The 16,117-nt window shown below is 34.4% G+C and overlaps 1 protein-coding gene across 2 annotated transcripts in view; it reads left to right on the forward strand.

The window, feature by feature from the left end:
- BRWD1 (bromodomain and WD repeat domain containing 1) overlaps positions 1-16,117 on the forward strand; it is a 146,348-nt gene that overhangs the window by 48,241 nt on the left and 81,990 nt on the right. Inside the window, exons 13-15 of one of the 2 annotated variants that reach the window (XM_031959203.1) lie at positions 747-845; positions 13,847-13,997; positions 14,352-14,486. In XM_031959203.1, coding sequence (XP_031815063.1) covers positions 747-845; positions 13,847-13,997; positions 14,352-14,486 — 385 coding nt within the window. Of the gene's footprint in view, positions 1-746; positions 846-2,602; positions 3,915-13,846; positions 13,998-14,351; positions 14,487-16,117 lie in introns of those variants that run through there. The other variant, XM_031959204.1, reaches the window with a different exon arrangement.

The raw sequence follows: 16,117 nt of genomic DNA on the forward strand, positions 1-16,117 counted from the left end.
TTAACCTTTAATTGGCTTCCTAGTACACCCTGGAAATGCCCTCTTCTCCACCCTATTGTGTCTACATTTATGTTATTGCTTCTCCCTGGGCAGAGAAGATAATATGTTATAAGCCTCTTTAAGCAAGTGCAATAAAAAAAAAAAAAGTATTCTCTTGGTTCATTGACCCTGGCCAGTTTAAAGCCTGTTTCTAGCCTAGACCCCTTTATCAGAATTATAGTTAAGTCAGTTTTTTCCTTCTGAAAGCTCATTTGTCAGAAATACTTATTGTCTTACGCTGTTGTTACCTTGAAGCTTGCAACATTCTGTGGGAACCGAACTCATCAGTATTTTTCACAAGGCATGGTGGTACAGTTAAATTTGGAAGCCTAGAACATTTTGTTTCAAACTCCAGCTCTGTTACGAGAACTTTGGGAAAGCATTTCATATCCCTAGCCTTGGTTTTCTCACCTGTAAAGTGAAGGAATGGACTGGATGATTTCTTCCATCTTGTCTGACTCTAAACTTGTCCTGTGAAAATAATTTTGCATTTGTTCTAATCTTGGTCCCTTACTATTGCTTCTTACTATTTTGGTGTTATTGGTCAAGACTTTTATCTCCTATACTAGAAGTCATTTTGTAGAATGGGATGAATTTTATAAAAAGATTTATTTCAGATCTGAAACTATCTTCCTATGATCTTCAGTGAAATGAAAATTTACTTTGAAGTGTGTAGGTGTAATATCTTTCTTAATATTTATTTTTAGCTTCTTAAGTGGTAGCAGAGATGGAACAGCAAGAATTTGGAAATTTGAGCAACCAGAATGGAAAAGTATTTTATTGGATATGGCAACGAGATTGTCAAGGTAAGTTGGGGTGACTTGTTTGTTGATCAGGGGAAATGGTTGATTTATAGAGATTATGAATTTGTTTTTTGATTAAAGGGATTAGTAGGGTACTTCACAGGCTAAATTCTAGAAAGTTATTCATAAATTTAATAAATAATTGATAGATTATATAATCAGAATTGGGTATGATAATTTTTCTAAAAAAAAATTTTCAGTACTTTCTTGGATCTGTAATTTTTGGAGGTAATTGGGGTTAAGTGACTTGTTCACGGTCACACAGCTAGGAAGTATTAAGTGTCTGAGGTCAGGTTTGAACTCAGGTCCTCTTGATTCCAGGACTGGTGCTCTACCATTGCATCATCTAACTGCCCCCATTGGATTTGTAATCTTAACCATTCTGACATTTCCCCTAACGAGATTTCAAGGGTGACCCTGCATTCCTCTGATTTTTGCTCATATATTTTCAGAGATTATACAAAGACCATTTATTGCTCTACTTAGTTAAATGCCTCTTTGTCTCTCCGTCTCTCTCATAATCAATAAGCAATAGAGTAGGATTTTGTCTTTGTGAGTCAATTTTGTGAATATTGGTTATGAAACACTGCCTTTTTTTTTTTTTTTTTTTGCTGAGGCAATTGGTTTTAAGTGACTTGCCCAGGGTCACACAGCTAGGAAGTGTTAAGTGTCCAAGATCAGATTTGAACTCTGGTCTTTCTGGCTTCAGGGCTGGTGCTCTATCCACTGCGCCACCTACCTGCCTCTCTGGCAAATCTTTTAATCCCACTGGACCTGAGAGGACTCAAAAGATGGGTTAATCCAATGGGTTAAAAAGATGGGTTTGGTTGCCTGTTAATGTTGTTTTCATCCTTAACTTTTTAATCTATATTTTTCTATATTTAATCTATATTCTTTTTAATCTATATTTTTATTATATGTTGTTTCTTTTTATCTTTCTAAACATTTAAATATTCAAAATAATTTTTAAAATTTCTAAATATTTCATTTTTTTATATCATAAAAACATTCTATTACATTTACATAACACAGTTTGTTCATTCTCCCTGATTGGTGAACCCATTTTCTGATTATCAAAAAAATTTCTATGAATAGTTTTGGTATCTATGGAAATATCAGCTCTAATTTTTGTTGTTGTGCAGAAATACTTTCTATTCTCAATATAGGTCATTCTCATCAAGATAAGATATTAGACACATGTACCAATAGTTACTGGCCTTTTGGGAGTAGTAATATCCATTAATTTTTTTCCATTCTTTTAGTAGCTTACTTTTGTTGATATACCTTCTAAAGTTCCTCAGTGCTTTTAAGAATGTTATTACTTGAAGTATTTGTTTTCATCATGTTTACTTGTTCAATTGTTTTTCCAGATGTAAATCTTAAGCTTGAAGTGGCTTAAGTGCCTGAGATTTTGACTGAGATTTCCGGGTCCAAAGTGAATTTTGTGGTCATTGATGAAGAAAAATAGAACATTATGGAAATGATAGATTTGTTCTAATGTTTATTTGTTATTCTCTGACAGTTAATCTGTAAGTGATTGTGAAATGATGTGGCTCAGTTTAGTGTTGATTGAATCTTTCTTTAGATGTGTTTTCACTTTCCCTATGTAATAAATAATAGTATTTTTAATCTTCCTTCCTCTGTAGGGATTTTTCTCCCCCAAATAAGTGAATTTGTATTCTAGTGGTATTTGGCTATAATCTCTTTCAGTTTTATTGCTTCAGGTAGTATTTTTTTGTTTTTGTTTTTTGTTGCCTCAGGTAGTGTTTTGGCTCTTTGTGGCTTCTTTGGCATCATTGCAGGTATCTTATTATGGAAAGGAATTGGGTAAGTTTTGTGAAATGTGCTTGTGGTTTCTGTATCTTCATAGTCTTTTTTTTTTTTTTTTTTTTTTTTTATCTTTATGGCTATCTTTGCAACAAGGTTGCTAGATATCAGTCAGTCGATAAATATTTATTCACTTTATGTGACCTTGGTTAGATACTATGCTAAACTCTAAGCCCTGGAAATACAAAAAGAGTTGAAAGAGTCCCTGTTCTCAAAGAGTTCATTATATAATGAGGGAGACAGCAAACACACATACATACACACATGAAAACAAGTGTGAGTGGTATGTGTCTGTATCTATGTAAATAATCTCACACACACATATATGTGTGTGTGTGCGCGCGCGCATGCACATGTGATAAATAGAAAATATAAAAGAAAGGCACTAGAATTAAGAGGGATTGAGAAAAGTTTCCTCTAAGTGGTGGGATTTTAGTTAGTTCAATTCTTTATGACAAGGAACCCATATTGAGTATCAATAGTATTTCTGAACAAAAAAAGCCAGGGAAGCTTTTAGGTACGAATGAGAAGGGAGACCATTCCAAGTAGGAGGGACACAGAGAAAATGGCTAAAGAGCTTGTTCATGGAACAGCCAGGAAGCCAGTATGATTGGATTGAAGAATATGTGGCAGGGAGTAAAATATGAAAAGACTGAGGAAGTTAAAGGGGAAACAGATTATAGAAGATTTTGAACTTTTGAACATAAACCATTTCTTCCAACTCTTGCCTTTCTGAAGAAAACTATCCTTATATTCAGCTGAAAGATCCTTGTTTGTTTCAAGACTACTCATATTAATGGAATTTGACTCGTCAATCATTAAACATTTTTTCATTGTGCAAAGCTTAATATTTAATTCAGATGACATTTACTATTACCTACTACTATGACAGGCACTGTATTAGGCAAATGTTTTTTGTCTTCATGCATCTTGAATCCTATAGGGGTTGTGGGAGGCAACTTATATACAGATTATGTATGTGTTTTCAAACCTGAAATTTGATTGGAATTGAAAACTCCTAGTCAGGAAATTCTCCCTATTAATGTAAATCAGTAAAGATTCTTCTATTTCTAACATTGGAGAGTGAATTATGGTGTGCAAATCTATATCATAATAAATTCAAACTTTGAGGGGAACTGCTAAAACCAGGGTGGAATCAGGAGGCAGCAACTGAAACAATGGATATAGAAATTCTAGGAATGAAAGATGGAAAAAAAAAAAAACATTTTAGAATTGGAAGGACAGCCTGTGCAAAATGGTTTGTAAGTGGGAGATAGAAAGTGATGCTCCGGTAAGAAGAAGGAGTATCTGGAAAGTTAAGTTAATGCCACTAGTTTGGAACTAGTTAGGTTACATACCTTTTACATAGAGGAGCTTATGTTTGATCTTAAAGAGGCACTGAAACTTTTTAGGTAGAGGAGTGACTAAATTATCATATATGTGCTTGTGGAATATAAAAATGAAAAGGCCATTTTCTTTTTGGAGTAGAATTAGTTTTTCCATGAGGTAAGATCTGATATAAGGTAAATTCACATGAGAAAAAAGACATGGATAAAATTTACAATAGCTGACAATTGGTTTTATGTGTAGGGTAAGAAAGACTGAAGAACTGAAGATGACTTGGAGCTGTGTGGGATGGGTATTACACTCCCTTCCCCAAATTAACTAATCAGAGACATCTTCAGGTACAAAGAGAAAGCATTTACTTAGTCCCTGCAGGGAGAGGCTCAAGCACAGCTGGAAAGTATCTTAGCTCCCAATATGTGCCAGACCTGACAAGCTGGAAACAGTAAAGCTGGTTAAATAGCAAAAGACCCAAGTCTTTTCAGTGGATAGACTAAAAGGAAGTAACCATCATTGACCAATGGTCACCAATGTTTTTTGCTTCCTGTGAGTCATGTCACTTCCTGTAGCTGACTTAGGGTCTGACCTTTAGAGGCCTCTAGGCCTAGAGATCATGTGACTTGCTGAAATTTGGGCCCAAGACCTCATCATCTGGCTCTATGCAGACCTTTGGGAAAAGGGATCACGTGATTTAGGCCTAGTCTCATAGACTTTTTGAGAAAACTTCACCCACTCAGTCCCATTCAGAGCATCATCTTCAACTTTTGACAGGATTTGACATTACTTTTTCCTCATGAATACTCTCCTCCTAGCTTTTTGGGAGGGTTTTGTTGGTTGGTTTTTAATTCCTGCTTCTGTTCTTAACTATCTTATGTGCACTATCACTAACCAATAATCCATGTCATGGAGGTTAACTAAATGTCTTCCAAGACATCTGTCATCAGCCTTTTTTTTTTTCTCTTTTTTCATTTGGTAATCTTTCTTGGCTCCAAAGCCAGCCCTAGTCTTTCTGCTGAGTGACATTCCTCATATTAACAAATGTCTTTTGGACATCTCTGCATATAGTTTTTAATTTTAAATAAGTTGAAAACAGAACTCTGTTTTTACCTTCAAGCTTCTCCTTTTCCTAGCTTCCTTATTACTATTGAAAGGAAAACAGACCTTCCATCATCCTCTGTTGCTCATTCTCACTCATCTTAATATATCTAATCTGTTGCCAAATCTTGTCATTTCTATCTTTACAAAGTATTTCCTGTATTGTCCCCTTCTTTTTAGTTGCTCAAGTACCCCCTTGGTTCATGCCTTTATTATCACTTCTTTGAACAATTTCATTTGACTGCTGGGTGGTATACTGAATAGAGGCAGGAAAACCTGAATTTGAATTATATCTCAGACAGTAGTTATGTGATCTTGGGCAACTCACTTATCTTGTCAGTAAACTGAATAATAATAGCATCTGCCTCACAGAATTATTGTGAGGATGACAAAAGGTAACATAAAAAATGCCTTACAAGCCTTAAAGCACCATATGCTTATTTGTTTGAAACTTAATCATTAAAACATGCTTTAGTTTTCTGTGAAGCTTCTGAGCTTGAGATGTGATAACAGCATCTTACCAGATACCTTTAAAATGTGGGTCAAAAGCAAGTGTGATTTCCAATTCATATCTCCACCAACAATATGGCTGTCATTGAAATATCCATTCCTTTCAATCCATGTCTTTCCCAAAAACTTTCCAATGTGCTCTATGGAATGCCTTTTCAATAACTGACATTCTTGCTTTCATTTTAGATCTTTTCCTTTTTCAGTATTTCCATCTTTTTTTTTTTTTTTTTTTTAAACTAACTGAGACCTAGCATTTTCCTGATGATAGTATCCCTGGCCACCTTTTGTAGCACTAGTTGCATTTTCACACACCTCTGTCCCTTTATCCCCCTCAAATCACTAGTTGTGGTAGAGTTGGAATATTGCTTGCTTCTCAACTTCCAGGCTCTCCCTCTCCCATCATCACTCAGTAACCTCTTCTCCTTTGAGGTTCATTTCAATTATATTTATCATTCAGTCAAAATTCTGATAGTTGTTTATCTACCAATCTCCAGGGTATTCTAAATGAACTCAGTGAATTCAGTTCATTTTCCCGAACTATAGTGATACTCTTTCAGTCACCTCATTTTTCCAGTTTTCTCATTTCCCATGACCTACTCTATCTCAGCTCAGCTCCACACAGAATTGGTCTTACCCCTTGACCTTGGTATCACTCATAAATGTGCTCCATTCCCATGTTCACAAACTCCTAAATTTTTTTCCTTGATCACAATCTGTTGTCATTCTATCTCTCACTGCTTTGCAAGCCCTGTCCTTGATTCTCATCTTAATCTCTAATCTCTCCCTCCCTCACTTTTTTGCCAGATCATCATAGCTGTACTATTTATAGTCTCTGCCCTTCTTCATCTTGACTCCCTTGATGAGCCAATTCAGCTTTATACTTGCACTGCCACGTCCCTCAGCCTTGCCATCCACTACCTTTGTCCTTATTCATGTGCTGCTGAATGAAGAAACCATGCTGCTTAAATCCATTGCAACTTTCTGTTGCAACTGGGCCCCTTACTCCAGTAAAGTAATCCTACACCTTTCTGACCCATTCATGATTCCCTTACTTGCTAGAGCATTTTCTCTTATCCTTTTTCATTCCTCTTCAAAAACCTCCTCTGGCTATCTCTCCACTCACCTTCTTGACTAAAAATTGCATTACATTTCACTGAAAAATTGTGGTTATTTGCTAAACTGCTTCATCTCTCCTCCTCATCTCCCATTACTCAGATGTCTTCTGCCACTCCATCAATACTATTTCACATGACAAGATGAGCCTTCTCCTTCTGAGGGCTAAGTTCTCTATATACCAAAGTGATTCCATTTTTATTTTTTCTAGCAGAATCTCTGCCTCTCCCTCCCAGCCCCTTCATCCTATCTTATTGTTCTTCAGTTTCTCTCTGTCTTTGACCTCTTCTATACCCCTGTTTCTCCCATCTTCAAAAAATCCTCACTTACTTCCCGATATTACCTTATGTCTCTCTTCGCTTTCATAGCTGAACCTGAGAAGACCATCTGCTATCATTGTCTTGATTTTTTTCCTGTTTCTTAACTATGAATTCTGGCTTTTGTTTTCATCGTTTGCTCTCCAAATTTCTCCACTCCCAAGTTATCATTAATTTGTCTTTATTAAACCCAATCTACAATACTTTTAAAATCTTCCTCCTTGACTTCTCTTTTAAAAATCTTCCTCCTCAGTGACTTTAGCACTGTTGATAGTCCTCTTTTCTTTGATATTTTCTTCTCTAGGATTTTGTAACACTTATTCACTTGGTTCCTTATCAGACTGCTGTCTTCATCTAGTTTTATACCCACTAACAGAGAGAGCACCACAGGACTCTGTCCTGGGCTTTCTTCTCTCTATCTCGACTATTTCTCTTTCCTTTTGTAGGATTCAGTTATCATTTTTGTCTTGGTAATTCTCAGATTTATTTATCTAGTCCTAATCTATCTGTCTGATGGCCTCCAGACTTGCATATCCAACTACCTATTTATCATCTAAAACTGGTTGTATTGTAGACATTTTTTTGCTTGTACAAAACTCAGCCTTCTTTTTCCCCCAATTATGCTGCCCTTCTAAAAATTTCTCAATTATTGTATAGGGCATTATCATCTTTTCAGTCACCCAGATTTGTCTTTCTCTTCTTTATTCTCATTTCATCCTACTCTAATCGTTTGTCAGATCCTGCCTTTGAAACTTCAACCAGCTGCCTTGGTCCTTCTGGCTCTCAGATATAGACTTTTTCAGCATGCTACTGATTTATTTCACTACTTTACATCTCTCTCCTCTGTACACTGCTTTCAGTTCATTTTCTGAAATCCTAGTGTGACCATATCATGCCTTTTTAGTAAGCTCCAGTGGCTCTTTTTTACCTCTAGAATCAAATAGATAATCCTCTCTTTTGTCTTTTAATCCTTTCATACCCTCACCACATTTTATTTTTTATTTTATTTATTTATTATTTTAAAAAGTCTCAAAGTATTAAGTATGAAGCCTTTTCCTGATCTTTATATTAATGCCTTCCCTATGAGATCATCCCCAATTCATCTTTTATGTATTTTGTTTGTTTATAATTATTCCCATCTTGTTTTTCTTATTAGACTGAGCTCTTTGAGAGCAGAGGCTGTTTTTTTTTGTTTGTTTTTTTTGTTTGTTTGTTTGTTTTGTATCCCCATACCTTATCTTGGTGCCTAGCACTTAGTAGTAGAAGCTTAAGAAATGCCAGTTAACTTATTGATTGAAAAAATGTAAGCTTCTTGAAGTCACAGGTTTCATAAATACTTTTTTGATTGTTCATAAGAATGGTTTAAAGCATATCTGCTGAAATCTCATTTATAGATTAGTTGGCTCTAGAACAAGGAGCCTCAAACTTTTTAAATAGGGGGCCAGTTCACTGTCCCTCAGATTGTTGGAGGGCCAGACTATAGTAAAATCAAAAACTTTGTTTTGTGGGCCTTTACATAAAGAAACTTCATAGCCCTGGGTGAGGGGGATAAACGTCCTCAGCTGCTGCATCTGGCCGCGGGCCTTAGGTTGAGGACTCCTGCTCTAGAAGAAAAAGAACGAATTCCATTTTGTATTTGTTGAAACACAAAGGAATTAATAATTGTATTATTAGTTAGATTAATAGTTTAATAGGTTAATAATTATATTAATCTATGCTTAGATTAATAATTATATGTACTCTGAAAACTTTCTTTATATACTTTATTCCCAACCATTTCTTTTCTTTTTCATTTTACTACTAAAGAGTTAAGAAGTTGCCCAAGATCACATTTTCTTAGTTTCCTTGTTGCTGTGGCTGTTAAATTCTATCATGTCTTCTGATTTGAGCCTCTTAGGTGTTCTAAAAAGACAAATAATGTCTCCAAGAATGTACTTGTAAACTTCAAGTTTACATCTTTTCATCAAGGTTCAGTAGAATCTGACAGTTCACAGTGTCACCTTCATTGTGTTTTAGAGCATCACAGTGGGATTTATGAAGAATACTATTGGATTTTCTTTTTTTCTCTAAATGTATTTTAGCTCAAATTTCATTGATGTAGGAAGTTACCTTGTGGAGACTTATGTTATAGATTAAATTTTACAGTTTTGTTTTACTTGTTTTTTGCTATTTGCCATATGTGCTGTCTGTATAGTATTGAAGTAAGTCTTACAAATATTTTATCTCAAGCTTGTTCCTTGATTCAGCATCTTTATTCCAACTTGATTAATTCTTCCTAATCTGATGACACTGTCCACATGGTTGTTGTTTTTCTTTTATACCTTCTCATGCTTTATCTCAGAAAATACTTTTATGTTATCTCCCAATATTTTTTCTTTTTAGATACCATATGTGCCACAATCCATAGCAGATAATATACACATAATGTATGAGGTGTCTTTTCTCTTCACCAGGGCCAGCTTCTTGTATGTTTTTCCTCTCCAGTTTTCTCTAGTAGATTGCTCTCTAAAACTCATCTGTCTTTCTAACTTGGTTATGGCTATGGTGTACCACTCCATTTCTGCATTTACTTAGTTTCTTCTTATATGTATATGTATATATATATAGTTATAATATTTTATTAAATTCATGGTATCCCTCTTATCCAACTGTGAATCTCACCCTAATTTAGGCCTGAATTTCCTTTCACCTAGACTATTAGAATAGTCTCCTATTACATGTTACTTACATACATTACATTACATTACATTACATGTTCCCTAATACATCTGTTTCCTCAGTCTCTTCCCAATTCAATCCTTCCTATACATAGTTGCCAAAATGACTTTTTTAGTAACAATTTTGACTATGTCCATTTTCTCAGGAAACTATTGCTAGAGTAACTATATTCCTCCATTATACAAACATCTCTTTTTGTCATTTAATTCATAACTCTTACATAGTCAACTCTTACATTAGTCAACATTGTTGAACTAATCAATGAACGAATTAGTTCTTAAAATGCATTTATTAAGCTTTTTTTTTCTTGTGCTAAGTTCTGGGGATATAAATAGGAAGATTTAAAAAGACAGTGTTTGCTCTCAAGAAGTTCATATTTGAAAGATGGAAGACAGCATGTAGAAATTTTCAGCTATAAGTTAGATGAAATGGTTGCATGGTCCCTAGAGTGAAGCATGAAAGAAGATGGTAATACTTCTTATTTAATGTCATTTCCACCAATAAAATGTTAGTTTCTAATGTTGAACTATTTGATCATGAAAAGAACTTTTTTTGGCAAGAACTTTTTTTCCCTAAATCTTTAATAGTTTTGTAAACAGTTGCAAACTTGTATTTGTACCTACTAGCTATAGCTACTGTCCTAGAAGGGTTGAAATTCTCAAGGTTCTTGGTTTCAAAGTCATGGATGAATGCATCAAAATCTGAGAAATATCAAGGTGGGAATGATAGTTCTGCTTATCTGAAATATGCAGCCTCTTGTATCTCCTAATCACCTATTATATGCCAGGCATTGTACGAACGATATGTAATATTGCTTGCTTTCTTGGCTTATATATTATTTTGTTTTCTGCCCTTCATGTTACAAGTCTTTTTCCTTTACCTTCCATGACATTTTATCACTTTTCTTTGTAATTTTTTTACAGACCATTCCCTCTATCTTAAATAGACTTTATGACCTCTGCATCTTAGAATCCTTTATTTCATTTCAAACCTCAACTCAAGTTATATTCCACCATATGAGGCTTCTGACTTCTCTTTATATCCCCTTGCTACTAGTACCTTTCAATACCAATGGCAATTTGTATCAGGATTTGAATGCATATTTTTCCTGATTCCATTATCCATTGTGCCATAGTGTTGCTCAAACACATATTTCCAAACTTAAAAATAAATGTGGTGGTCATTATAGTTTCAGGGATTTAATCTGAGAACGTTGTCTGTGTTGGGCAATTGTTTTCATAATCTAGCTTTTGGAGTTTTTTTCTGGGTCTTATATTTTGAATATGCTCAGTGTTTGCAATTTTTAATTTAATTATGGATTTAATTTATAACTATGTTAAGTAACCAAAGATAGCCAAATAATAATAACACCTTATTTTTCTGGTATTAAATCATAATTTGCTCTGAAGGCAGTTTTTACAGGAGTTCTAAAGTTGGGGAAATGGTAGCATCATTGGAATAATAATTTCAAGTTGTGACTACTTTGGAGGCTATCACTTATTTGTGAGTATTCCTACTGGCTTTTAAAAAGGACCACATATAGCTTTTGTTTTCTTAATCACACCCACCCACACACCCTTTTTTTTTTTTTAAACCTCCTTAAAATCCTATTTTTTGTTGTAGTGTGGAAGCAGCTAGAAGTTTGTGCTAGTGAAACCTAAGCTTGGTATCTTATCTCTCTACTTAGTGAGGCTACTGGTTATAACTCAGTATATTATCAGGACTGTATTCAGTATCTTTCTAGCATAGTACTTTAGAGAAATATTTTACCAAATTATTTCCTGGAAAAATGGCAGAGATTGCGTATTTGATTTTCAGACTAAACAAGTGAAGATTAAAGTAGAGATGTATTTGCTAAATGTGTTCTTGCACTGTTATGTAGCATCCAAGCTATGAAGAGGTAGTTCTTATGGTTGCTGTTGTCTTCCAGATGCTCTTGCTTATAACTAATGTGCCCTTCCCATTGCATTACCCAGGACCCTTCTTGAAAATAACTTCTAGTTGTTTCTTATCTTGGCCATTATTCAGTCTTCATTCTATTTTTCAGTTGCCTTCCTGATAGAAAGGACAGGTAGTGTCTGTATTGCTGCCCAAGGTTAGAATATTATTGACCTTAATCTTCCCTGGCAAGAATGGTGCATGCCCCCTATAGACTTGAGTTAACCTAGTTCTAAGAGTAAGCAATATCTCTGTTTAGCTTTTGATATGAAAATGTAGTGATCTAGGACTTATTATATATCTTTATATATATCTTTAAGAAAATGCCTTGCTTATAAAGCAAATTTCTGAGGCCCACAGAGTGCTCCCTCAGGTGTCTTCAAAAATGTAGGAGATATGTTCTTGATTCAGAAGTAAATATTCTTAGATCTCTGACTATAGAGATTTTTTCATTACAACCAAGATCGGAATTTGTATTCTGTCAGTTCAGGTAGGTTTTTGGGCTACCTTATACATTAACCTGATGTTGGGAAATTTCAAAGCCTTTTCACCTATTGTAATACTTTTTAGGCCGGTATAAGAGAAGATGCAATTACTTTTAGAACTATCAAGAAGTAGTTACTTTTTAGAGGTATTCTCCACCTTGATCAGAGATTAATTTATCTAGATGGAATCTGTCTTGCCATCTTTTGCTTTTATAAATCATAGTAGGATGGGTCGTGTTAACTCCTCACTTGAAATAAGGTCATTCAGGTATTTAACCTATTAATATCTGAAGCCAATTCATATACTTAAGCAGTCCAGATTTGGAATATATCCTTGGAATATAACCTCTGCTGAGCTAGAGATTATAACATGAGCTATTCTGCTGTGGGTTCCCAATGTGTAAGAAAGAAGTGATGTGGATGGGTACTTTAGTAACAAGGTTCCTTTTGGAAACAGCTAGTGTTCAACCTTAAAATTAATGGCTTGGCATGTAGTTCATCTGGCAATAATTTATCCCTCATCCTGGAATTCTGATCATCACAATAACTCCTATTAAATTCTGGGGACTTGTAAATTTTATGGTTATTGACTTAGGTCAATCAGCTTTCTGATGATTACGAAGGAAATTTTTTTAAATTGGAAGACCTAGATCTGAGCCCTTTGCTTCTACTTACAGGCTTTGTGACTTTGGGCAGATAATACTTAACTAGTTTTTTATATTTAAAATGAAGACAGTGATTTGTACTGCACCTGCCCTCTGCTTCCATTGTTTTGAGGAAAGTGCTTTGTAAAATAAAATTAGTTATAAATTCTAAAGGTGTAATAGCCTTTAAAAAAAAAAAAACTTTTGTTATAACTTAATTAACTGTTATCACTACATTGTCTGTCTGTCTTTCTTTCCTTCTTTTCTTCCTTCCTTCCTTCCTTTCTTCCTTCCTTCCTTCCTTCCTTCTTTCTTTCTTTCTTTCGCATTTGGGGTTAAGTGATTTGCCCAGGGTCACACATCTAGGAAGTGTTAAGTGTCTGAGATCAAATTTGAACTCAGGTCCTCCTGACTTCAGGGCTGGTGCTCTATCCACTACACCATCTAGCTACCCCTACATTGTATTTCTCAAAGGCTGCCAAATATGAAGACTTTTTTATTGAGGCCCTTCTTGAAGATAAGTATAAACAACCAAAACCTAAAAAAGAAAAAGGGAAGATATACTTTCCTAGATGGCATTGTGAGTGGTTTTGGACCTGGGGTAAGAAAGACCTGAGTTCAAATCCAACCTTAATGAAACTGAGGAAGTCAATTAATCTCTGTCTGCCTCAGTTTCCTTATCTTTATAATGGAGATAATAGTAGTACATACGTTTTAGGATGTGAGGCTAAATTGAGATAATATTTGTAAAGTGGTTAACAAGCCTTAAGATGCTATATAAGTACTAGCTATTCTTAATTTCACTGTCTCTTTAAAAGATTTGCTTCTTAAGGACTTTTCCCTAGCCACCCTAGCCATGATGATTAATAGGTGATAAAACTGAGTTTTCTAAATTTCTTTAGGTATTTTACTGCTAGTTTTAAGAGTATACATTATAGTATTATTTTGCCATCTAAATGGTTATTTGATTTTATTTACAAGTGAAATATTTGATTAAAAAAATTTTTTTTTAGTGATTCATGTTCAGAAGAAGAAAAATTTATGAAACCAAAAGTAACAATGATAGCTTGGAACCGAAATGACACCCTTGTTGTCACTGCTGTAAATGACCATGTACTCAAAGTATGGAATTCTCATACTGGACAGCTACTTCATAATTTGGTGGTATGTGAATTTTGAATCTGGTTTTAAAAAGTCAAAGTAATCTAATGTAAATTAGCTATTTAGATTTAATAATATCTTGATATAATAATGCTGAATATATAAATTAGAGAAAATTTACTATGCAAATTGGCTATAAATATTTAATAGTTTGAATTTTCATTTTAATATACATGAACATAGATGTTACTGTTTTAGTTATAGAAATTGTTTTCTGTAACAGACCTTTATATTTATGTTTCCTTAATGCCAACTTTACAAAAGCAATATAAAAAAGAAAACTATCGAAAACTTTGTAAAAACTGTATCTTTAAACTGAAAAACTCTATAATACATTGCCTTAACTATTCAATAAAGGGACATACAGATGAAGTATTTGTTTTGGAGACACATCCCTTTGATTCCAGGATCATGCTGTCTGCAGGTCATGATGGAAATATATTTATATGGGATATTACAAAAGGCATTAAGACAAAGCATTACTTCAATATGGTAAGATTTTTGTTTTTTAACCTTCTGTGACCAAAATAAAGCCACAATAGGTTCATAACTGCTCCTATCAGAGCTATGTGGGTTTGCATTTTTAAAAATTAAAATAACTTTATTTAATTAAAATAACTTTATTTTACTCTAAATGCTTTTTCTCCCTCAGCTGAGATTGTGTGTGTGTGTGTGTGTGTGTGTGTGTGTGTGTGTGTGTGTGTGTGTGTGTATTTTGGCCTATTTGTCATTTTCTGTGAAAACTTCAAAACACACTAGTATATCTATTTCTTGCCTGACATCTGCATTTCTTACTAATACTGGACATATATTTATTTAAGTACCTTTCTTAAATTATGGCCAGAAACTAATGATGCTCTTTCTATACAATGTCTTAACAGTAAATCTCTTGCTGGAAAATTTCTTTTCTGTTATTATTATTATTTTTCTTCTCTTCTGTCAAGAAGGACTACTTTCATGTGAGACAGGAGTTAATGAAAAGATAGTAGGGGAAACTATTAGGCTTTGTGGGATAAAGAGCAAAGAAGAGGGAGCATTTAGTTGTGAATAGGTAAATTTTTTCAGTGAGAAAGAACAAATTTGTTAAGCTGAGATATTAGGGGTGGGTGGAGTCTAAAAAAGGGAGATTTTTGAGCTGGGGAAATGATTTGGAATTATTTCTATGGTGGTTGGGATAGTGGATTTTTTTAAGAATGTATAAAAGGATTATCTTTGGGAAGTGAGGATCCAGTTGAGATTATGTAACAGTAAACCCAGTTAAAATTGTTTCCTGATTTTCCTCCAGCTCCTTTCAGTAGCATGTAAATTGGAAATGAAAAATCTAATATATGAGAATTTTGTCAGTAATTTAAAGTTGTGACTTGGCACAGTATTATGAAATAGGGAGACAGAGAGCTCTGTGCTGCTTTTTAGCAACAAGTGAAAGAATCTAAGATTGGGGCTTGGCAAAATACAATTGGTTAGGTGAAGCAGGGGAGGAGTGCCAAACCTGGATCCCCAGTTACATAGTTCTGGAACTGAGAAGGAAAGAACCTGTGATCCAAGTACTGAATGGATTGACTAAGGAGAACTAAGACCAAGGCCGAAGAATCTTTAGATAACAGCAGCCGTAATCTTGATAAGCAGGATAGGTTATTGTGGGAAATCCCCTACTATGGTGTCTTAACTCTACAATTCTTCCTCTAATTTCCCAGTTGAGTTGGTTGTATATCTGCACTAAATTCTTTTTTTTTTTTTTATAATAACCTTTTATTTTTCAAATACATGCAAAGATAGTTTTCAACATTCACCCTTGCAAAACCTTATGTTCCAAATTTTTCTCTCTCCCTCCCTCTCCTAGATAGTAATCCTATGTAGGCTAAACATGTACATTTCTTATAACATTTTTCCTAATATCATGCTGCAAGTAAAATCATATCAAAAAGGGAAAAAAACTAGCAAATAACCAAAAAAAAAAGGTGAAAATACTATGTTCTGATCCATACTTAGTCCCCACAGTCCTCTCTCTAGATGTAGATGATTCTCTCTATCACAAGTCAATTGGATTGACCTAAATTACTTCATTGTTGAAAAAAGCCAAGTCCATCACAGTTGATTATCACATAATCTTGTTGCTGTATACA

This window comes from Sarcophilus harrisii, chromosome 3 (assembly GCF_902635505.1).
Source record: "Sarcophilus harrisii chromosome 3, mSarHar1.11, whole genome shotgun sequence".
Classification (NCBI taxonomy): Eukaryota; Metazoa; Chordata; class Mammalia; order Dasyuromorphia; family Dasyuridae; genus Sarcophilus; species Sarcophilus harrisii.